We start from the raw sequence: 25434 nt of genomic DNA on the forward strand, positions 1-25434 counted from the left end.
ACCCAAGCCCTTTCCGTGAAGGTTGCTGATGGTTCCAACATACTTAGTACATGCTACTATCATAATCTGCAGTGGACCATGAATGGAGAAGAATATATTGCAGACATGAAAGTGTTGACCATGACCGGTTATGATATTGTTTTGGGAATAGAGTGGCTGATCACTCTAGGCCCATCTTGCTGGGATTTTGAGAAACTAACACTATCCTTCATTAGGAATGACACTTCTACTCAGGGTGTCAGTCATGTTCAAATTGAGGTGATGCAAGGAACACAACTATCTAAATTGCTGAAAAAGGGGAACAATGCTGCACTGGTACAAATGAGGGATTGCAGTGGTGAAGGACAATTCTTTTCATTGATGGCAACAACTACAGGGAAATTAAACACTGAACTCCAAAGGATGCTGCAGGATTTTGGAGATCTATTTCTAAAGCCAGTGGAACTTCCTCCAATGAGAGAACACGATCATCATATTCCTCTTAAAGAGGGTATTGAGCCAATCTGTCTTAGACCCTATAGATATCCAACTCTGCAAAAGACCGAGATTGAAAGATGGTGGACGAAATGTTGGAGAAAGGAATCATCCGCCGCAGTCATAGCGCGTTTGCGGCCCCTGTTGTTTTAGTCAGAAAAAAGGACTTATCGTGGAGGCTGTGTATTGATTACAGAAAGCTAAATTCAGCCACAGTCAATGATAAGTTTCCTATACCCATCATCGAGGAGTTATTGGAAGAGTTACATGGCTCATAGTTCTTTTCGAAGTTGGATTTGAGGTCTGGCTACCATCAAATTCGAATGCATCCCCCTGATTGTCACAAAACAGCTTTCAGAACTCACGAAGGATTATATGAATTTCTAGTATTGCCTTTTGGACTCACTAATGCCTCCTCTACCTTCTAGAGCTTTATGAACAACATTCTCAAACCATTTTTAAGGAAATGTGTCCTAGTTTTTTTGATGATATCTTGGTGTACAACTCAATATTGAGAGACCATCTGGCTCATATGAAACATGTTTTGGAGACATTAAGGACACACAATTTATTCCTGAACAAGAAAAAGTGTGAATTTGGTTGTGAACAAATTTCATATCTGGGTCACATTATAAACAAGCAAGGAGTTGCAGTAGACCCAGATAAGCTGAAAGTTATGGACAACTCGGCTTACAAATGTCTCTTGCAGCCGTTACCCATTCCTAATGAACTTTGGGAATCAATCTCCATGGATTTAATTGAAAGTTTACCCAAGTCTAAAGGGAAGACAATGATTTTTGTAGTCGTAGACAGATTGTCAAAGATGGCTCATTTTATGGGACTGCAACACCCGTTCATAGCCAAAATAGTGGCTGAGATCTTTATGACCAACGTCTTCAAGATCCATGTCATGCCCTTATCTATTATCAGTGACATGGACAAGATCTTCCTAAGTGCTTTTTGGCAAAAGTTTTTGAAGTTTCAAGGGGTGCAAGAATCACTTTCAACCGCTTACCACCCACAAATAGATGGTCAAACGGAGGTGGTGAATAGATCTTTGGGCACTTACTTGCGTTGTATGGAAGGTCAACGTCCACACGAATGGGTCCCAATGGCTTCCTTTAGTAGAGTAGTGGTACAACACCAATTTCCATTCAGCTATCCAGATGACTCCCTTTGAAGTTGTATATGGGCGTAAACCACCGATCCATGTTCCATACTTGGTAGGGGATTCAAAGGTAGAAGTTGTGGACTAGGCTTTATTATCGCGAGAGGCCACACTACAGTTGCTTAAGTTCCACTTGCAACGAGCTGAAAATCGAATGAAACAATCGCAAGACAAGTACATGATGGATGCTACATTGGCCATTGGGGACTGGGCCCTAGTGAAACTGCAACCTTATCGCCAATTGTCTGTGCGTAAACGATGTCACAAACTTTCACCAAAGTACTTTGGTCCTTTTCGAGTCACAGAACAAGTGGGTGCAGTGGCTTACCGTTTAGCTTTGGGAGAAGGAGCTAAAATACATAATGTTTTTCATACCTCCCAATTGAAACGCTACCAAGGCACACACAGAGTTATTGAAACTATTCCTCTCATAAACAAATAGAACCATATACCATCGGCGATACAAGATGAGAGAAATGTGGTGGTTGATGGGAGGCGCCGACACCAGATACTAATTCAGTGGGCTGACAGGGAATTGGAGGACAGTTCGTGGGAAGAAGTTGATGCTCTTCAAATCCATTACCCGAAAGTCCTTTCAGATTGGGGCTTACGAAGGAAACACTCCATTCCACGAGGATAGTCTCCCATTCTATATAAATGCTCAGGAAACAAGAAACAACAAGAAAATTGTGGACAGTCTCCCATTTGACAAAATCAAAAACCTTACAGATATCGATCTTAAACGCAACTCTCGGAGATATATTCCTCATACCATAATCCTTAAGAATATTCTGCATTAAGAGAATGTTATGTGATATCGATCTACCGGGAATAAATACTAATTGACCTAGACTAACAATTTTAGAAATCACTTTTTGAAAACGTTTAGTAAGTATTTTTGAAATAATCTTGTATATCACGAGATAGGCCTAAAGTCTTGGATCCTCTCAGGCACAAAGTTCTTTGGGATTAGGTTTAATATAGTAATATTCCACTATTTTAGTATCTTCCTATTCCTAAAGAACTCCACACTCCCTCAATATTATTGTGACCAACGTACTAGTTTTCCTTGAAGAATTCTACGTTAAAACCGTCTGGACCCAGACTCTTATTCCTGTTAATACTGAACAAAGCTTTCCTAACGTCTTCCCTTGTAACAACCTCAATTAGACCCCGACTATCCTCAATCGATATCCTCTTGTCAACAATATGATAAAGCGTGTTAAGGTGACTATGTTGTTGCCCGATTTTTGTACCCATAAGACCCCGATAGAAATGGACAACCAACTCTTGAATTTGATCCTGCCCTTGTGCAAATTCCCCATTGTCTTTCCTAAGTTTATGGACGCTGTTTTGAAGGTTCCTAGATGAGAATTTCCGATAGAGAATGCATTATTCTTGTCACCAAGAGAAATTCAGTTTTACCTCGACTTTTGCCTTGCAAAGCTCTCTTCAATTGAACTCAGTTTTCTAAATAAGGTTAGGGCAGTTTTCTCCTCCTCTTGGCGTTGAACTTCACCATCATTTCCAAGTAATCGACCTTGAACCTCCTCCAAATCAGCCTTTGCAGCCATCACCCTTTTAGAGATGATGCAATATTTTTTCTTATCAAACTTGATGACCTGATTTTTAAGGATTCTCAATTTTTCCGAAACCCAAAACTCGAAACATGTTGGAGCCGTCAACTTGTTTTTCCTCTACCCCATTTAGAATACCTTTGAAGTTATCATTTTCTATCCAGAAATTAAAAAACTTGAATGGACATTTCATCTTCTTCTATTTTTTTTTCCAAAAGAGCTTGATTGGGAAATGATCGAATATCCCCGGGTTCATAACATGTACATAACATCTTGGATACCGAATTGCCCACTCCGCATTAATGAGACCTCTATCAATTCTAATCTTCCTAACTTGCTCATCACCCCTCATTGTGGACCATGTAAATAAGTTTCTGGAGATGGCGGGTTCAATGCAGCCAATGTCCCTAATAAACTCATTAAAATCAATCAAGTCCTACGTGAAGTCAGATTCCGAACTCCTCTTATTTTCGGTCCTTGTGACATTGACGTCACCTAAAACTGTACATGTCTCTTTATCATCAATCTGAGCCCTTAAACAGTTCCACAATAACCTTCTATCTGAACCGAAATTACTTCCATAGACAAAAGCCAACCGAATGCAACTTTCCTAGCCATTGCTTTTTACCTCAACCATGATCACTTGGTCCTTAAAATGCAATAATTTAACATCAACCTCTTTTGTATCCCATGCAACCCTGACCCTTCCTGTTCTTGTATTCGAATTATGCACCAAGTTTCAGCTACTATCCATACAAAGTCTACCGATTTCTTCTACATTTTGACTCTTGACCTTAGTCTCCAAAATACCAACAATAGTCACTTTTTGGTCATTGATAATCCTTCTAATTTCATTGAATTTGATGGGGTCATTTAGACCTCATATATTTCAAGTCATTATATTCATGAATGGATATACACGTTAATTTCTTGCTCTTCGGGTTCCTCATGACTAGCCTGCTATTCAACCATGCCAGATTCACAACCAATGTTGCCTTCATTGTCGAAATAGTTATAAGCGTCATTATCCTATCTGTCTTCTATGGCAATAAAATGATTTGTTTCCTTAGAAGATAGGGAGATTGGGTCACTACAATCATCTCCATTCTCATTGCATTCATGCTCATGGTTCTCCATTTTGCCAATAGAAAAAAACTGAGTCTTGGTCAAGGCTACCATTGGAGACCGGATCTGTATCATCCGAGTCACATTTATTTCTTCCCAACACACCCACAACAATGTGCTCACAACCATCCACAAAAATTCTCACATCCCGACTTTGGACTTTGTCTATTTTCCTACCCAAAAGTTGCCTTCTTTCAACTACTTTATTACATTTCCCAACCAACCTAGAAACTACTAACTTAGATTCTATTAACCTAGGCATTGCAGACCGAGAAAACTGCCGACCTAGAAACTGCCGAGCCATAAAATTTTGACCAAGACCCTTTTGACCCAAGACATGCTGTAATCTGATCACTAACCATCTTTCCATTACTGACCCCTATTACCTATAACCTATTGTAATCCCACCCTACTTATCTTATTAGCCATTTCTGTCTTTTCCTTGTTAGTTTGCGCACTTTTTTCAATCCCAGACCAATCCCGTTTCCCTGACCGAGGGCTTAGAATTTCACAGTCAAAACCTGAAGATAATTCACTCCGGGTACCAACAATTTCCAGGTCACATCCAACCTTCTCTTTTAGTTCAAAATTACCGATTAAAAATATGGTTGCAATTTATATAAAAATGTCCTAAAGATTCTGAGTTTTATGGTCTTGACCCATTTTGGGGGCACCCTCGGTCCTTTGGGCTAGGTGCATTCTCAGGTTTTAGGTTCTCTTGGTTATAGTCCAAAACTGAAACATCCCTTAGACTCAGATTTTCTCGGTCACAAGTCAATGTTGAAACATTCTTAGGATCTAGGAGATCTTGGTCACAATTCAGATATGTGCCATTTTTGGAACCTAGAAATTCCCGGTTGGGGTGCATTGTTTTAGCACCCTAACGAAATCTTCTACCGAGACCCATTTTTCTAGCACCCTAGCGGTTCCAAAATCCTCGATCGCGACCCAGATCCTTAACACCCTGAATATTTCGTAATCCTTGATCATAACCTAATTTTTCCTAGTCCTTAATGCTATCAGTTTCACGGTCCTGACCGAACCCTTTAGCACTTTATTGATCTAAAAACCCTCGGTCTTCTTTCATATTTCTAGCATCTTGAGTGTTTCCGTTTTCTCGGTTGCACCCTAACTTATGAATTTCCTTAGGACCCTGGGTTTCATGATCACTTCTTGAGTTCATAGCACCTTGAAGGACCTAAACTTCTCGGCCTCTTTCTAGATTGTTAGCGTCTAGAGGATTCAACCTCTTAGCTTCCATAGTGTACTAGATTCTTCGGTTACTATTCAACTTTCCAACGTTCATAGTACTCGATCCTAGTTATCCTGATGAAATTCCTAGTCATGACTAGAATCCCATCCTCAACATTTTCAATCTGCTTTTGATCAAGACCCAATTTTCTGATATTCTACTCCCGACCCAATTTTCCTAACACTTTGACTCTGACCCTGACCAAAAACCTTAGCCATCTGATTTTCATCCTGACCCAACTTATTCTGAATCTGACCCTTGGATAATAACTCTGTATTCTGCCTTTAACCTTGACCCGAAACTAAAAAATATATCCTTTCCTGAATCTTACCCTGATCTATCAATTGTTCTTGACCTAGACACTGACTTTTCCCTTAAACTCGATCCCGATCCAACAAATCAACTTTCAGGTCCTAGCCTTGACCCATATTCTAGTTTTCATTGCTTCTCTAAACTATAACCCATTATGACTTTCTAACATTCTGTTTTCTAACTCAACTCAAACCTCCAACCTGAATCCGATTCAAAAATTATGTTCCTTGACACTAGTCTTGACCAATATTTTGAATCTTTACCTCATTTTGACCCCAAGTTTGTTTGTCAATTTTCCTCTAAATCTTGACCCATCTTATCTTTTTCATACTTTTCCTTTTAACCTTTTTCTAATTTACAACCTAATTCTGACTTGACATTTCAGTCTTCTGACTTTTGGACCGATTATCAGTCTCTTTAATAGCTTAAATCCGACCCTCATTCAGACCGTCCACTTCCCCTTCAACTAGATTCCGGCCAGTAGGACATTGCACCCTTTCATTATTGCTTGATAAATTCTTGATTGAATGGGTGAATGTACTGCATCTAGGACATCTATTCAGGCGCCATTCATACTGCAACCCAATATCAAAATAATTTTCCAGTCTATCATTCAGCTCAAGCTTCAAGAGAAGATAACTGCCCGAATGTATCTCCACACTAACTCTAGCAACATATGCTCTTTTATAACCTTCCATGGATGGATTAAACATTAAGGACTTTCCAATTATACTTGCAATATATGCTAGCCCAGTTGGATTGCACATATGTGGCGGGATATATTTTAGGTTGACCCAGATTTGCTCCAATTCCGGTGGTTTGTGGCTTGGGTTCAGTTCTTCGCTCCATTTGTAAAGTTTGAACCTTTGCATCCTAATAAAAGTATATTCACTTTTAATGATCCCTTGAATTCAACATTGCGGAAGGAGAGAAAGTAGAACCCGAAATCGTTGACAATTATTCTTTCAAATCCAACTTTCTCCCATAACTCCATTAGAGTGGTTCTAACTACAGCGAACGGAACCTTGGTATTACCTATGAAGTGACCAACGATTATGAATTCCCAGATCTTAACACATTTTCCTCGATCAATCCAAAGTAATTGCTGCCAAGGACAAAGTCAAACTTTCCTTTTTTCCGGAACTGGTGTAGCTGATTTATTCCAGACCCTACCTTCCTGCCAAGTTCTACGAGGGTTATTTCTAAGTGTATAAACCTGGGTCTTAGTGCACTTAGAAACTTTCCTAATTAAACTCATCGACCACTTGACAATTTCATCATACTGCTTTTTATCAAGCAAGCTCTAATCCTATCAATAATGAACATTGAATTAGTGTTCAATTGTTCACTTCGTTCCATTATCATTGTAATTTCTTGCTTTTTGACTTGAAACTTTAATTTTCTGTTCTAGTTCCTTAGCCCGGTTAAATTTACGATCTCATTTTTCTGCATTTTCTAGATTGAAGAGATTCAGGTGCCATTTGACAGACCATAACCTTCAAGCTCATTCTCATTACAATTGGGGGTGCGGCTGCCAATAACTGGGTGTTCTTTCCCATTACTAACATGATGGATGTTCTTTTCTTTCCGCACAAGAGCTACATTGTCAGCCCACCTGACTCGTTTGCCTCACGCTAGACCACTGTTAGAAGACTCAATGCTCTTCGAGATATCATTATTAGGGTTCATTTTTTCAACATAAACTCTATTTTCAGAACTCTCTCTCGGTGTCGATCGAGCACTCTCTTTCTCTCTGGCTGGCATCAATCCCTCATTCTTGGTGGCAGGAACAGTAAGCCTTACTCCGAACCCCTTCCTTAGCGGGTTAAAGAGGTGCTACCTAGCCCACACCTACTTAGAAATGAACCCTGTCGGTTGACTACGGCTGTGATTCCCTTCGGCTTGGACTCCGCTTTGACATCCGAAAGCACCTACCTACTTTCGAAACAAAAATAGGGAATTTAAAAGATTCTTATATACATAAGAAATTACATTATTACCCTGCTTCTTAGAATTGGATCTGCTTTCAAAGAGAGAGTTAACGTAATCTTTAAATGGGCTTTCCATCTTCTGGAAGAGGTACCCACAAATTGGTTGGTAATACCTTGTAGCCCAGGTCTCTTGCATACTTGAGTTCCTCGCCCATTATCTCCTTATCTTCCTATTTATAAGCCACAGCTCACTTCGACGTTTCCAATTTTCCATAGAATTTCCGGACCTTTCCTAGCCACTACGGGATAGAGAAAGAGGAAAACTGAAGATTTCACATAGTACTTTTGATAAAAAAAATAAATATTATTTATTTTGTACCTTTTGCTCAATGAGAAAATGAGTCAGATTATACAGGAGCAAACCTAATGCACTTAAGGAATAATGTAAAATAAAAAAATAAAAGAGAGGGAAAAATAAGTAAAGTAAATAAAAATGAAGCTGAAGTAGAAGAGCCTAGATTCCAAATGGATCCCATTGAGTGAAGGGGGAGCCGCTTGAGCACCTATGAAGATTGGGCAGATCGCGAGTCTTGGCAGGTGCAGCGGGCACTACTTTGGCTTGTTCAGTTAGGCACAAGTGCTTGACTACTGTGGGAAAAGTAAGCCAGGGGCCAAAAAAAGTCGATCGAAGGGGGGACAGTTGTGTACATAATGAGAACGGTTGCCAAGGCAGAAATGAGACCGAGTTCAGGGTCAGTCTTCTAGAGAGAGAGAGTCTAGTGGACACTTGGCATGAATAATTTTCTCATCATATGCACCCTTGATTCAGGATCTAATTCCAATAGTGGTGAAAAAATTCTTTTACAAAGTTGAGAAACAAAATAATATAATTACTTTAATAATATTAAGTAGTTTAATGAGTAATATGAGTATGTTAAAGAGAAAATATACTAATTATTTATTTTATTAATTATATGTATATATATATATTATATGTTGGTTTGTTTGATAAGAATAATTATACATATATATTATTTATTAATAGGATAAATAAATATATTTTTAAGTTTATAGTTTAACTAGTTTGTTAATCAAGCTAGCTAGAAAATTCTTTGTTCGAACCGGATTTTAGTTAATAAACTTAGAAGGAAATAAAAAAAGTGTACGATGGTTGATTAAAAATGTTTATTAATTGAATGGAATAATTCATAAAGGGACCTATATAAGGCTATACATAATTGTGTTTTGGTTAAGGATTTATTAATTCCTTAGATTACTGACGCATATTATGCGTCGGTATTTATGTGTTGGAACAATCTCAACTTGGTGTAATTTATATATCATATTCTCATAAACTCTTTGACTAATTTTATTGAAAGAAATAATAGAGCCAAAATTGAAAGAATGTTTTGATTGTTTTTCTTTAGTTGATTTTGTAATATATATATATATATTATTATTTTTTTATTATATCATTGTGTTATAATATTAAAATATGTTAATATTAGACACGGACTATACGGCAGTGGCGGACCCAGAAATGTTTTCTCGGGGGGGCCAAATATATAGTAACGTAACATTTTTTGGTGATCAATTAAATACATCTTCTAATTAAAATTTTACTCGATAATTACATAAAAATACTAACAAACACAATTACAAAATACTAATAAACACAATCACTAAATTATTCTTGTTCATGAGTCGGTTCAGAAGAAGACAAATTTATTTTACGAGATTCTATTTGTTGAAAATATTACAATATTTGGCACATTTTCAATTGTTGAGAAAATATCTTTCTCAACATATACAACTAAACTATCATTCATCTATTCATCTCCCATTCGATTACGCAAATCAGTCTTCACGGTCTTCATTGCAGAAAAAAACTCTTTCAACGGATGCAGTTGCAACTGATAAAACTAAAGCCAACTCTATCAATCGATAAACCAATGGAAAGACTATATGTTTTTCTGTTGCAATCAATTTTTGAGCAAGAATTCCCAAGTCTTCAATTTAAGAAAATTGAGGATCATCCCGCAAATTAAATAAGTAAGCCCGAAGTTGTTGTTCCAAAAATAAATAATCACTGTCTGTGAAATTTTTGGGATAAAGTTTGGCAAGACGAATGAGTTTACGAATATCAAATTGGGAGAATGAATTTCTGGGAGGAAGACATGATATGCAGCCAATTTTATTATACCTGACAAAAGATTTCCACACGATAATGATGAAGATTAGTGATGAGTTCCTCTTTTCTTCTCCGCCTATCATTGCTATCAATTATCATATGTTTATTCATATCAAATATTAAGATCGAGTGTAATTGACAAAAACTGTTAACTTGGTCCAAAATATCATGTCATCCATCTTCTCTAAATTTTTGTAATTGATTTTTCGAACTCGAAATCAATGACATGCCTTGAACTATATTTTGCTCTCCTCTTTGTAGGCAAAGTAAAGTGACAACTCACTTGTAATTCCCAATAATTTTTTCATCAAATGCAAAATATGAAAATCTAATTTATATTTTCTTATAAATTAAAGGTGAGGCCAGGGTTTGATCACCTGACCTCATCTTCAGAGTTTGGTTACCTAACCAACTGGACTAAGACTTACTTGTCAAATATATATATAAAAAATAATTTATCTTAAGGTTGGGGGAGGCCCGGGCCCCCCTTGTAGGTCCGCCACTGCTATACGGGACAAGACCATAGTAGACTCGTGATTATATAGCATATGGATACAAGAGAGGCACTTATATTTTAATTTTTTTAATTATAATAAATAAAAAGAGAATAGTCTACACGTCACACGCGTAACATTGATCAACCAAATTGTGACACGTAGCTTTTTGTTTGTTTGGGAGAAAGATTAGATACGCGTTTATTAATATATATATTTATATATATTAGAGATATTTCCCTAGGGTTTCTTCGCCGCCTCATTCCTATACTGTCTATAGGCAGAGTCAATTGATCTTCTTTGGTTGGACTGTACCGATATGGTTCCACAAAGCGGAGAGGAATTATGGAGTCAATGAAAATTCACTCGTTGCCATGGGTCCTAGCATCAAGGGCTCCACCGATTGGGGCACCTGATTGATCTTGAAATCGATGAGGTAATTTTGTGCTTTGTATTGATGTTTATGTGGTAGTTTTGGATCCAGTTTGGTGTTTAGGGAAAGAGAGCTCTCCATAACATTGGTTTCTTTGAAATTAGTTACCATCTCATTTTGATTCATTAAGATCCAGGACTATTTTGCTAATTAATTTTGAAAGAATTTTTATTTTATTTTTGATTGGTACTATTAGAGGGTTTCTTGCCATCATGCTACAAAAGAGATAATTGGATATAATTTCAAAGGTGTTACTTGGTCAATTGTTACAAATAAGTTAGTTGGTTAATTGAATATAGAAGGGTTACTTGACTATAAAATGGATTATTGATTACTTGGGATCTTTGTCTATAAGAGGATTAATTGAGTAATGGTAGTTGTTTTTCTACAAAGGGTACCTATTTATGAGGATAGAAAGGTATTATTTTTTACATGGCTACAAAAGAAATATTTGGATACCATTTCAAAAGAGTTTGTTGGTAAATATGTTATAAATAGGTTAATTTGTTAATTGAATGCATAATGGTTGATTGACAATTATATATCTTGATTTCATAGGGTCTTTGGCTACAAATATGTTAACTGAGTTACAAGAGGGTACTTATTTTTTATTGTTTTCTAAAAAAGGTATAGGCTTAAGGGTTTACAAATGGGCTTCTTTTCATCAGGGCTACAAAAGGGGTAATTGAATACAATTACAAAAGAGAGTTACTTGGTCCTTTGGTTACAAATGATTTACTTGGTTATAATGGATTTTTCATTAGATAGGATCTTTGGCTAAAAAAGTTGAAAAAGATCTACTAGCATATAAAATTCTTAGGGACCTTGAGGTGCTTGGGTAACCTTGAATTATTTTCTATTTGTGTTTGTTCATTTTGAAGTACATTTTTAATTATCAAAAGAAAAAAAAGTTGTGTTAAAGTGACGGTTTACCCGTAAAGTTATTATTTGATATAAAAAAATCAATTTATAAAGAAGTACTTATTAAATTTACGAGAAAGGGTGATTTATACTATCATGTTTATTAACACAATATTTCTTTGTTAAAAATAAATAACTTTAAAATTATATTTATATTATTACACAAGGCAATACTTTCTATAGAAATATAAGAAATGTTTTAATTAATTATCTATAAATTAAGAACTCTTATTTGTAAAATTCACATGAATATGGGAGAATATATGAAAAATTATTTCATTCTACTTTCCTTATAATAATAACAAATGGAGTCACTTTTATGGTAGTAAATCTTTTTCATGATTTACCAATTCTTATATATATTATTTTGAATTAATTAATTTTAGTTAACTATCATTAATGACAATGGTTATAGAGTGACACTATAATTCATAATCTTACAAAAAATTTGATTCAAATTTAAAAGTAAACCATTTTGATATATTAATAACCATTCAAAATGCAACTCTTTAGATTTTTAATACATTTATATATATATATATATATATATATATATATATATATATATATATATATATATATATATATATATATATATATATATATATATATATATATATACTCTTATTAAAAGCAAATATAAAACACAGATTTCGTTTTAAATGCTAAATGACATGGAAAATAATTTTTTCTTTCTATTATTGTGTTTGTGGTGACCGAATTGGCAAAAGTATATTTCATTGATAGACTGTAACTATTTAAAAATAAAAATACTTTATTTATGGTTTATTACCGTTATAATCCAAAAGAAGAAATATTTTAAATTAAAATGTTAATTTTATAACATAATTACTTATTCAATTTACTCCTATTCATAATATAGGAAATCAGTTTTTATGGTAATAAATTTTACCACCATTAATACAAAATCTAAAAAATTAATTTTTGAAATTTTGGTTGACAACAATGATTATAATGTATCTAAAGTGGGAGCCTTTCAAACAAATTTTCATCAAGTTTTTGTGAAAAAATCTATATAAGAAGAGTTTTATTATGAACAAAATCCCATAAACCCATAATAGAGTCTTACCACAACCATCAACACATTGAGAACAAAAAGAGTTTTCTTATCCAATTCCTAGTAGAAACATCATGACTAGAAAGAAAGTCAAGCTTACTTACATTCTCAATGATACGGCTAGAAAAATCACATTCAAGAAGAGAAAAGTTGGCATCGTGAAGAAACTAGAAGAATTGACCACTCTGTGTGACATTGAAGCATGTACTGTCATCTATAGTGCCTATGATTATCAACCTTTAGTCTGGCCATCGATTGAAGAAGTACACAGACTTATCACGAAGTACCAGAGTTTTCCAAAGGTTGGTCAAGAAAAACGAAAGGTCAATCACGAGACCTTCACTCGGCAGAGGCTGGAAAAGATACAAAAAAAGCTTAGAAAACAACTAAGAGAAAACCATCACAATCAGATGATACAAATCATGTTTCAATCCATGATGCATCCACAAACAGCGATGTCAAGGCTGAATGTGGAAGATTTCGAGGAGCTGGCTCGAGTTACCGACCAGAACCTGGTGGAGGTTCAGAGGATGATGGAGATTCGTCTGAGGGATTCCTCTTCTTTCAACCATCCTCCTCCTCCTCAATTTGGCACCGGCGGCAGTGAGGGTGGTGGTAGCCAACAAATTGGTTTAACCCAAGCTGAATTCATGCCCCCAAATCATAGGGGGTTTGATTCTTTCTTGGCGTCCAATATAACATATCCTCCTGCTCCGATCATGGAGTTTCCAACTCCCAACATAGATTTTCAACTTAACAATATGGGATTTGAGCCCCATCATATGAATTTCCAACCTGATAACATGATGTTTGAGCCTCGAAATATCAATTTTCCACATGCCAACATGGGATTTCAGCCTCCCAATATGGGTTTTCAACCCGATAACATGGGATTTCAGGTTCCAAATGTTGATTTTCAACCGGCCAACATGGGAATTCAGCCTCTGCCCACTGATTTCCCGCAAAATGACAGGCCATACATGGTGGATCCCAACATGGGAATGTCATACCCGAGAAACCCGCCCACATTTCCTTACTACCATAACAATGACATGGGCCCACATGACCCCTCTTCACATTAAGGGAATGTATTCTCAAATATGCGTGTTTCTTGTCTTTCTTTTGTAAGTTTTTTTTGTTGAGATTGTTGCTATTTGTTTTGATTAAGATTGTTAGTTGTGTTTAGTGTCTTTATTTGATTTGATTAAGGTTGTCAGTTGTGTTTTATGTGTGCCGAGGTTGTGTGTTTATTTGTTTAGATTAAGGCTGTTATTTATGGTTTGTGTGTTAAGGTTGTGTGTCTGTTTGTTTTGCTTAAGGTTCTTAGTTGTGTTTTGTGTGTGTCTTAAGCGTGTTAGTTGTTGGACTCATTTGCTTTGTTTATTTGATATTTATATCATATAAGTTTTTATTGTTGGAATTTTTAAACTAGGTCTCAAAGATGAAGGGGGTGAATCAATTTCATATTTGAATTTAAATTGACACTAACAGCCGGCTGACATCCAAATTGAAGACGGGTTTGGGAAAGTTAATGATTTTGAATCACTTTCGTAAAAAGTTCTACAAAATTCATGTTATTCCTCCATTCATACGTGTTTAATACATGTAGAATATAATATAATATATATAAGATATTATCATAATATAATATAATATAATATAATATAATATAATATAATATAATATAATATATCTGTAAGATATTATTATAATATGATAAATTGTGATAATATAAATATTATATTATATTTAAATATTAGAATAAAGAAAAAAATTCTATTGAATGATGTGTCCTAGAGTTACATAGGTTATGTCTAATATATAGACATTAAATTAAACTTATAAGAAAACTAATATAATATAATATTGATATTATCACAATTTATCATATTGTTATAATATTTTACATAATTAAATTTATAAGAAAATTAATATAATAATATAATATAATATTGATATTATCACAATTTATTATATTGTAATAATATCGTACATATATTATATTATATTATATTCTACATCCCTCCTCAAACTTAAGATAAAAAAACGCTTGAACAATTTGAAGTTGAAGACAATCGAGATGTTGAACTGTTGATGATGTATTCTTCAAACTTCATAAGCTCTTGAGCTGTTTAAATTCTTCAAATTACATGATGGCAGTGTGTTGACTAAAAAGAACCAGCGAGTAAGTAGAATCCCACGACCTTTGAATGTAGGGTGAAACAACAACCGAAAAGAAACTCCGAAGTTACTCGTGAATCTCAAGATATCCATCCAATAACAGGATGACAATGTTGCCTAAAATTAAAAACCAGCGAAAAAGGTAGTCCCTATGGGAATAAAATGGTGGGTGAAACAACACCTGAAAATAAAAACATCTTAACAGAAGAATGATAGTGTTGACTAAATAACGTCAATAAGCAAATATAATTGGATTAAGACAAATAAAAATATGGACACTAACTACTGTAATAAAGCAACAATTGAAAACACAACTCAGAGATTATGATTGGCGAAAAAAATAAGATCATTAATAAAATTATTTGAAAGAAAAAAATATTATTACTAAAATATATAATAATAATAATAATATTTTATTATAGCCCTCCATCAATGGCTAAAGTAACCATGGATGGAAACCGCGGGAGACTAGATTATGTGCTCAAGAACAAAACGAATCTTTCACTGAGAGAGCTCTATTTATAAAACAATTATTTCTTCCACCTATATATATATATATTAAATGGTTTGAGTGCCAACACTCAAACACATTATCCTGAGGATATGAGTTATTATGCTTAACACTAGTGTTCATTTTTCACAATTAATATAATTTTTTCTTTGTTAAAAATTAATAAGTTTGAAAGTATATTTATGTATTTACAAACAAGACAATATTTTTTAGTGGATTCTTTAGATTGAACCAGTGACATTTTATTAGAATTTTTTATAATTGTAACCAATTATGATAGTTCAAATAACCAGAATCGTTCTAAAAGATCAAATGAGGTTTGATTCTCCGTTAAAATAACTCAAGAGCTCTAGTTATGAACCATATCCCAACAAATTCAGAAATATATAAAAGTCTCCTTTCTCTAGTCACGTGTAGATAAGATGACTAGAAATAAATGTTGGGAATTTTGAAACGAATATTACTTTTATACTGTAATCTAGCAATGTGAGATGGGTAAATGCACAGGTCATCCAGGTCTAAAACATAAGATCAAGCACAGAACAAAACAATACCAGATTTACATGGAAAACCCTCTCAACCCGGAGGGTAAAAAACCACGGGGCCAACCAGCAAATTTTACTATAAACAAGAAACATATACAAATGTTCTTCTCAACTTTAAACCTAACAGTTGAGGTATACAAACAGAGAAAACCAATTTCATTCAGACTCAAGCTAGTCTAGATATAAGACAACAAGAAATTAGAACCTGAAGGTGAAAATGTAAGAGATCTACTGTCTCATTCTCTTCTTCTTCCTCTGTTTCTTCTCCTCTATTTCTTCTCTTCTTTGCAGAATATCTTCTCTCTCTATAAGTGATAGAATGAGCAACATTCTTAGGTTTTGATTATTTAATTAAATTCCTAATTGGGCTGGACCCAAAGGCCCAACAATCTCCCCCTCCAGCCCACGGAGAGAGGCATACCGATCTTTAAGTCATCACTTGGTATTCATGCCGACAAGCTGACAACAGAGCTCGAGCTTGTCTTTTGGAACAATCTTCGTAAACATGTCTGATGGGTTCTTATCCGTGTGGATTTTCTTCAGCTTCATCTGTTGGTTTTCTATTACATCTCTTAACCAATGAAACCTCACATCAATATGCTTAGTTCTGGAATTATATGTAGCATTCTTGCTCAAATCTATGGCACTCTGGCTATCACAGAAAACAATTGCATCTTCTTGTTGCATACCAATCTCTAAGAAATCTAATCATCCACAATAACTCCTTACCAGCTTCAGTTGCTGCAATATATTCTGCTTCTGTTGTTGATAAAGCCACACATTTCTGAAACTTGGATTGCCATGACACGACTCCCCCTATAAAAGTAAACACATAACCCGAAGTGGATTTTCTGTGATCTAGATCTCCAGCCATATCAGCATTTGTGTAACCTTCTAACACAGCTTCACCATGTCCAAAACTCAAACACAAATTGGAAGTGCCTCTTAGATATCTAAGAATCCACTTCACTGCTTCCCAATATTGTTTTCCTGGATTAGAGAGGAACCTACTTACCACACCAACTGCATGCGCTATATCTGGCCTAGTGCAAACCATTGCATACATCAAACTCCCTACAACTGAGGAGTATGGAACACTTGACATTTCATCATTTTCTTTCTTTGTTGATGGACACATCTTCTTGCTCAATTTAAAATGGCTAGGAAGTGGACAACTTACTTCCTTTGCTCCTTGCATGTTGAATCTTTCAAGCACCCTTTTAATGTACTTCTCTTGTGACAATCAAAGTCTCTTAGCCTTTATGTCACGAATAATCTGCATTCCCAATATCTGACGTGCTTGGCCCATGTCCTTCATATCAAATGTCTTGGACATCTCCTTCTTCAACATTGCTATTTTTTCAGCATCATGTCCTACAATCAATATATCATCAACATAAAGTAAAAAGATCAGAAACTTTCCATTAGAAAATCTTTTGAAGTAAACACATGGATCTGCCTTGGTTCTCTGGTACCCATGACTCATCATAAAAGAGTCAAATTTCTTGTACCACTGTCTCGGGGCTTGTTTCAAACCGTATAGACTCTTCTTCAATTTGCAAACCATGTTCTCCTTTTCTTTCACTTCAAAACCCTCTGGTTGCACCATGTAGATCTCTTCTTCTAAGTTATCATGAAGAAATGCAGTTTTTACATCAAGTTGCTCAAGCTCAAGGTCTAAGTTAACTACTAGACCTAACACTGTACGAATGAAAGTCATCTTTACCACTGGTGAGAAAATCTCCTCAAAGTCGATGCCCTATTTCTGTCCAAAACCCTTTACAACAAGTCGAGCTTTGTACTTCATAATTTTTCCATTTTCATCTCTCTTTAGCTTGAACACCCATTTGTTTCTCAATGCCTTTCGGCCCTTAGGAAGTTCCACCAGCTCATATGTGCCCATTTCTTGCAATGACTTCATCTCATCTTTCATTGCATTCTGCCACTTAACTTTGTCTTTATGAACTTGTGCCTCCTGAAAACATTTTGGCTCTCCTTCTTCTGTCAATAGAATATACTCTGAAGAAGGGTACCTTTTAGAAGATTGGCGCTCTCTCTTAGACTTTCTTAATGGGGGCTCTTCTGGCTCCTCTTGATGATGTTGCTCCCCCTTCTCAGGAACATAATAGATAATCTCATCATCATTACTACCATTCATGTTAGAGGTTTCCTCAGTTACTTATTCATTATGTTCATCTTCATCGGTTACTGTTGACTGTACATGTGAAGGAATTGATATGAGTTCTATGGACTCATCAACTCTCTCTGACTTCTCAATGATTTCTGGATTTATCCCATTCTGACCCTCGAAGAACACAACATCTCTGCATCTAACAATTTTCTTCTTTTCTAGGTCCCATAATCTGTACCCAAATTCCTCATTTTCATACCCAATGAAAATACATGGAATTGCTTTATCATCCAACTTGGATCTTTCCTCCTTTGAAATATGCACATATGCTTTGCATCCAAACACCCTTAGATGCGAGTATAAAATATTCTTCTTAAACTATACACTTTCTGATATTTCAAACTTCAAAGGAACAGAGGGTGACCTGTTTATGAGATAGCAAGCTATGCAAACTGCTTCTGCCCAAAACTGTTTTGGAAACTTTGTCATCTTCAGCATGCATCTCACCTTTTCTACAATGGTGCGATTCATTCTCTCAGCCACACCATTGTGTTGTAGAGTTCCAGGAACTGTTTTCTCATGTCGAATTCCATATTTTACACAATATGCTTTAAACTCCTTGGAAATATACTCTCCCCCGTTATCAGAGTGAAGACATTTCAACTTATTGTCTGTCTCTCTTTTTACCATGACATGGAACTCTTGAAAGTAATTAAATACCTGGTCTTTCGTTCTCATGAAATAAACCCACACCTTTCTAGATGCATCATCAATAAATGTTAGAAACTATCGATTGCCACCCAATGACTCCTCCTCAAAAGGACCACACACATCAGAATAAACCAAGTCCAGCACATTATATTTCCTTTATGATGTTTGACTAAAAGAGACTCTGTGTTGCTTACCAAATGGGCAGTAGTCGCATAGATCCAGAACCTCATCTTTAGTTGAGGGGATGTGAAGCTTCCTCATCAGAATTCATAACCCTTTCTCACTCATGTGGCCGAGACGTCGATGCCACATATTTAAAGAGCTTTCATCTTGTACTGCATTCAAACTATTATTGAGTATCTTCACATGGGTTCGGTATAAGGAGTGCCATGACTTTCCTTTTGCTACAATCATTGATCCCTTACTGAGCTTCCATTCCCCACTACCAAGATAATGTTTGAATCCATCTTTGTCCAATGCATCACCTGATATCAAGTTTAGACAAAATCAGGAATATGTCGCACATCTTTAAGTGTTAACTGATATCCCAGCTCTGTCTGCAAACAAATATCACCAATACCCACAATGCTTGAGTGACTAGTATTACCCATCTTTAATGTACCAAGATCTCCAGCCTTGTAAGTCGTGAAGAACTCTCTATTTGGTGTAGTATGATAGCAAGCACCTGTATCAACTATCCACTCAACTCCTTGGTGACCTTCTATATGTAGATATTGTTCTTTTTCACAAGAAAGAATCACTACATCATCTGCAGTTACTGTGGCTGTGGTATTTCTATTTTCATCATCTTTCTTCTGATTTTTGTCTTCATTCTGAAGTCTTTTCCAGGCTCTACAATTTTTCTTTATGTGACCTTCTTTACCACAGTGATAACACTGTCATCCCTTAGATTTTGATTTGCCTCTAGACTTGCTATGGCCTCTTGATTGTTGTTGGTATTTAGCTCTTCCCCTGTTCTCTGTGACAAGGGCCTGTGCACTATTTGTATTAGTTGACTTCCTTCTTGTCTCCTCATTGAACAAGCTGCTAGTAACTATACTCATAGTAAGAACACCATTCAGAGCTGCATTACTGACTATCACAACCAATGTCTCCCAACTGTCGGGCAATGATCTTAAGAGCAATAAAGCTTGCAACTCATCTTCTAAGGTCATCTCCATAACTGACAATTGATTAATCAAGCTCTAAAACTCATTTAAATGCTTATCAACACATGCACCTTCTCTGAATTTCAGATTTACTAAACTTTCGAATCAGAAACACTTTGTTACATGCTGTTATCTGCTCATACAATGACTCCAGCTTCTTCCACAACTCATGTGCACTCTTCTCACTTGCTACATGGTGGTACACGCTATCATCAAGCCACTGTCTGATTGTTCCAACTGCTTTTCTGTTCAATTTTGTCCAATCATCGTCAGTCATATCTTTTGGCTTCGCACTATCTCCTTCAACCGACTCATACAAGTCTTTACAGTAAAGGACATCCTCCATCTTGGATTTCCAAATCTGCCAGTTATTATTTGTCAACCTGATCATTGTGCTATTGCCTTCTATTTCAACCTACAAAAGCACTCTTAAAAATAAACCTAACAACTCTAATACCACTTGTTGAGAATTTTGAAACGAAGATTACTTTTATACAATAATCTAGCAATGTGAGATGGGTAAATGCACAGGTTATCCAGGTCTAAAACAGAAGATCAAACACAGAACAAAACAATACCAGATTTACGTGAAAAACCCTCTCAACCTGGAGGGTAAAAAACCATAGGGCCAACCAGAAAATTTCACTATAAACAAGAAACAAATACAAATGTTCTTCTCAACTTTAAACCTAACAGTTGAGGTATACAAACAGAGAAAACCAATTTCATTCAGACTCAAGCTAGTCTAGATATAAGACAACAAGAAATTGGAACCTGAAGGTGAAAATGTAAGAGATCTACTGTCTCCTTCTCTTCTTCTTCCTCTGTTTCTTCTCCTCTGTTTCTTCTCTTTTTTGCAGAATGTTTTCTCTCTCTAGAAGTGATAGAATGAGAAACATTCTTAGGTTTTTCTCATTTAATTAAATGCCTGATTGGGCTGAACCCAAAGACCCAACAATAAAGTCAAGCTCACTTAAATTCTCAATGATATTCGAGAAAAATCACATTTAAAAAGAGAATACATTTGAAGTTATCATTTTCCATCCAGAAATTTAAAAACTTAAATAAGTGTTTCATCTTCTTCTCTTTTTCCCTAAAGAGCTTGATTGGGCAATGATCGGATATCCCCATGTTCATAACATGTACATGACTTCTTGGATACCGAATTGCCCACCTCGCATTAATGAGACCTCTATCAATTCTGCTCTTCCTAACTTGATCATCACCCCTCACCGAGGACCATGTCCTACGTGAAGTCAGATTCTAGGCTCCTCTCATTTCCGGTTCCTGTGACATTGAAGTCACCTAAACCTTTCCATGTCTCTTTATCATCAATTCGAGCCCTTAAAGAGTTCCACAATAACCTTCTATCTGAACCGGAATTACTTCCGTAGACAAAAGCCAACCTAATGCAACTTTCCTCGCCTTTGCTTTTTAACTCAACCATGATAACTTGGTCCTTAGAATGCAACAATTTAACATCAACCTCTTTTGTATCCCATGTAACCCATACCCTTCCTATTATTGTATTCGAATTATGCATCAAGTTCTAATTACTATCCATACAAAGTCCACCGATTCTCTCCACATTTCGACTCTTGACCTTAGTCTCCAAAATACCAATAATAGTCACTTTCTGGTCATCGATAATCCTTCTAATTTCCTTGAATTTGATGGGGTCATTTAGACCTCATATATTCCAAGTCATTGTATTCATGAATGGATATACGAATTAATTTCCTGCTATTTGGGTTTCTCATGACTAGCCTGCTATTCAGCCATGTCACATTCACAACCAATGGTGCATTCATCGTTGGAATAGTTATAAGCGTTACTGTCCTGTCTATCTTCTATGGCAACAAAATTATTTGTTTCCTTAGAAGATAGGGAGATTGGGTCACTACAATCATCTCCTTTCTCATTGCATTCATGCTCATGGTTCTCCATTTTCCCAATGGACAAAGACTGTGAGTCTTGGTCAAGGCTACCATTGGAGATCAGATCTGTTTCATCCGAGTCATATTTACTCTACCTAGCACACCCACATAAAATGTGCTCACAACCATCCACATAATTCTCACAACCAGACTTCACACTTCATCTCTTTTCCTACCCAAAACCTGCTTTCTTTCAGCTACTTTATTACATTTCCCAACCGACCTAGAAACTTATGAATTAGATCCTACTGACCCAGACATTGCAGATCCAGAAACTGTCGAGCCAAAAACATTCAACCCAGACCCTGCCAACCCAAGATCTGCTGTAATCTGATCACTAACCATCTTTTCATTACTAACCCTATTACCCAAAACATGTAATCCGACCCTACTTCTCTTCTTAGCCATTTCTGTCTTTTCCTTGTTAGCCTACACACTTTTTCCAATCACAGACCGACCTCGTTTCCCAGACCGAGGGCTTAGAATTTCATGGTCAGGACCTGAAGATAATTCACTTCGAGTACCAACAATTTCTAGGTCACATCCAACCTTCTCTTTTAGATCAAAATCGCCCTAACTAAAAGGATTCAAAATATGATTGCAATTTATATGAAAAGCATCCTGAAGATTCTGAGTTTTATGTCTTGACCCATTTTTGGGACACCCTTGGTCCTCTGAAATTCTCGTTCGTAGTTTAGGCTAAGTGCCTTCTTAGGTTTTAGTTTCTCTTGGTTATTGTCAAAACTGAAACATTCCTTAGACCTAGGTTTTCTCGGTCACAATTCAATGCTGAAACATTCTTAGGATCCAGGAGATCTCGGTCGCAATTCAGATCTGTGCCATTTTTGGGACCCAGAAATTCTCGGTCGCTTTCTAGATTGTTAATGTCTAGAGGATTCAGCATTCCTCTATCACTATTCAACCTCAGCTTCCATAGTGTCCTGGATTCTTCGGTTACTATTCAACTTTCTAGTGTCCACAACATCCCGGTCTTGGTTATCCTGATGTAATTCCCAATCATGACCTAAAATTCCATCCTCAATATTCCCAATCTGCTTTTGATCATGACCCAATTTTCTGATATTCTACTCTCGACCCAATTTTCCAACACTCTGACCCTAACTCAAAACCTCAACCATCTGATTTTCATCCTGACCTAGCCTCTTCTGAATTTAACCTGGGATAATAACTGTAATATGCCTCTAACTTTGACCCAAAACTGAACAATCTATCCTCTGATCTTTAACTTGATCTATCCTTTCCTAAATATTACCCCCAATCTATCAACTATTCTAGACCTACTTTTCCCCTAAACTCGATCATGTTCTAACAAATCAACTTTCAGACCATTTCCTTGGCCCATATTCTGGTTTTCACCGCTTCTCTAAACTCTAACCCATTATGACTTTCTAACATTTTTTCTTCTAACTCTACTCAAATCTTCAACCTGATTCAACAATTGTGTACACTGGTCTTGACCCATATTTTGAATCTTTACCTCATTTTGATCCCAAGTTCGTTTTTCAATTTTCCTCTGAATCTTGACCCATCTGATTTTTTTCATACTTTTCCTTTTAACCCTTTTCTAATTTACAACCTGATTCTGACTTGACATTTCAGTCTTCTGACTTTTGGACCGATTATCAGTCTCTTGAATAGCTTATACCCGACCCTCATTCAGACCGTCCACTTCCCCTTCAACTAGATTCCGACCAGTAGAACCTTGCACCCTTTCATTATTGCTTGATAAATTCTTGATTGAATGGATGAATGTACTGCATCTATGACATCTATTTAGGCGCCATTCATACTGCACCCCAATATCAAAATAGTTTTCCAGTCTATCATTCAGCTCAAGCTTCAAGAGAAGATAACTGCCCGAATGTATCTCCACACTAACTCTAGCAACATACGCTCTTTTATAACCTTCCATGGATGGATTAAACATCAAGGACTTTCCAATTATAATTGCAATATATGCTAGCCCAGTTGGATTGCACATATGTGGCAGGATATATTTTAGGTTGACCCAGATTTGCTCCAATTCCGGTGGTTTGTGGCTTGTGTTCAGTTCTTTGCTCCATTTGTAAAGTTTGAACCTTTGCTTCCTGATAAAAGTATATTCACTTTTAATGATCCCTTGAATTCACCATTGCGGAAGGAGATAAAGTAGAACCCGAAATCGTTGACAATTATTCTTTCAAATTCAACTTTCTCCCATAATTCCATTAGAGTGGTTCTAACTACAGCGAACAGAACCTTGGTATTACCTATGAAGTGACCAACGATTACGAATTCCCAGGTCTTGACACATTTTCCACAATTTCTAGTGGGAGTTTGAATTTCTGAGGGTGATCAATCCAATGTAATTTCTGCCAAGGACAAAGTTAAACTTTCTTTTTCCCGGAACTAGTGTAGCTGATTTATTCCAGACCCTGCCTTCCTGCCATGTTCTATGAGGCTTATTCTAAGCGTATAAACTTGGGTCTTAGTGCACTTGGAAACTTCCTTAATTAAACTCACCGACCACTTGACAATTTCATCATACTGCTTTTTATCAAGCAAGCTCTAATCCTACCAATAATGAACATTGAATTGGTGTTCAATTGTTCACTTCGTTCCATTGTCAATGTAATTTCTTGCTTTTTGACTTGAAACTTTAATTTTCTGTTCTAGTTCCTTAGCCCGGTTAAATTTACGATCTCATTTTTTTCATTTTCTAGTTCGAAGAGATTCCGGTTCCATTTGACAGACCATAACCTTCAAGCTCATTATCATTACAATTGGGGATGTTGCTGCCAATAACTAGGCGTTCTTTCCCATTACTAACATGATGGATGTTCTTTTCTTTCCGAACAAGAGCTACATTGTCAGCCCACCTGACTCGTTAGCCTCACGCTAGACCACTATTAGAAGACCCAATGCTCTTCGAGATATCATTATTATGGTTCATTTTTTCAACTTGAAGTCTATTTTTAGGACCCTCTCTCTCGGTGTCGATCGAGCACTCTCTTGCTCTCTGGCTGGCATCAATCCCTCATTCCTGGTGGCAGGAACAGGAAGCCTTACTCCGAACCCCTTCCTTAGCGGGTTAAAGAGGTGCTACCTAGCCCACACCTACTTAGAAATGAACCCTGTCGGTTGACTACGGCTGTGATTCCCTTCGGCTTGGACTCCGCTTTGACATCCGAAAGCACCTACCTACTTTCGAAACTATATAGGGAATTTAAAAGATTCTTATATACATGAGAAATTGCATTATTACCCTGCTTCTTAGAATTGGATCTGCTTTC

General features: G+C 36.2%; 1 protein-coding gene across 1 annotated transcript; it reads left to right on the forward strand.

Annotated features, from left to right (window-relative positions):
- Nucleotides 1-13030: 13030 nt before the first annotated feature.
- LOC124909764 (agamous-like MADS-box protein AGL80) lies at nucleotides 13031-14038 on the forward strand. The gene has a single exon (XM_047450409.1). It carries the CDS (start codon nucleotides 13031-13033, stop codon nucleotides 14036-14038), a length of 1008 nt encoding a protein of 335 aa, XP_047306365.1.
- Nucleotides 14039-25434: the final 11396 nt, after the last annotated feature.

The sequence above is a fragment of the Impatiens glandulifera genome, chromosome 7 (assembly GCF_907164915.1).
Source record: "Impatiens glandulifera chromosome 7, dImpGla2.1, whole genome shotgun sequence".
NCBI classification, from domain to species: Eukaryota; Viridiplantae; Streptophyta; class Magnoliopsida; order Ericales; family Balsaminaceae; genus Impatiens; species Impatiens glandulifera.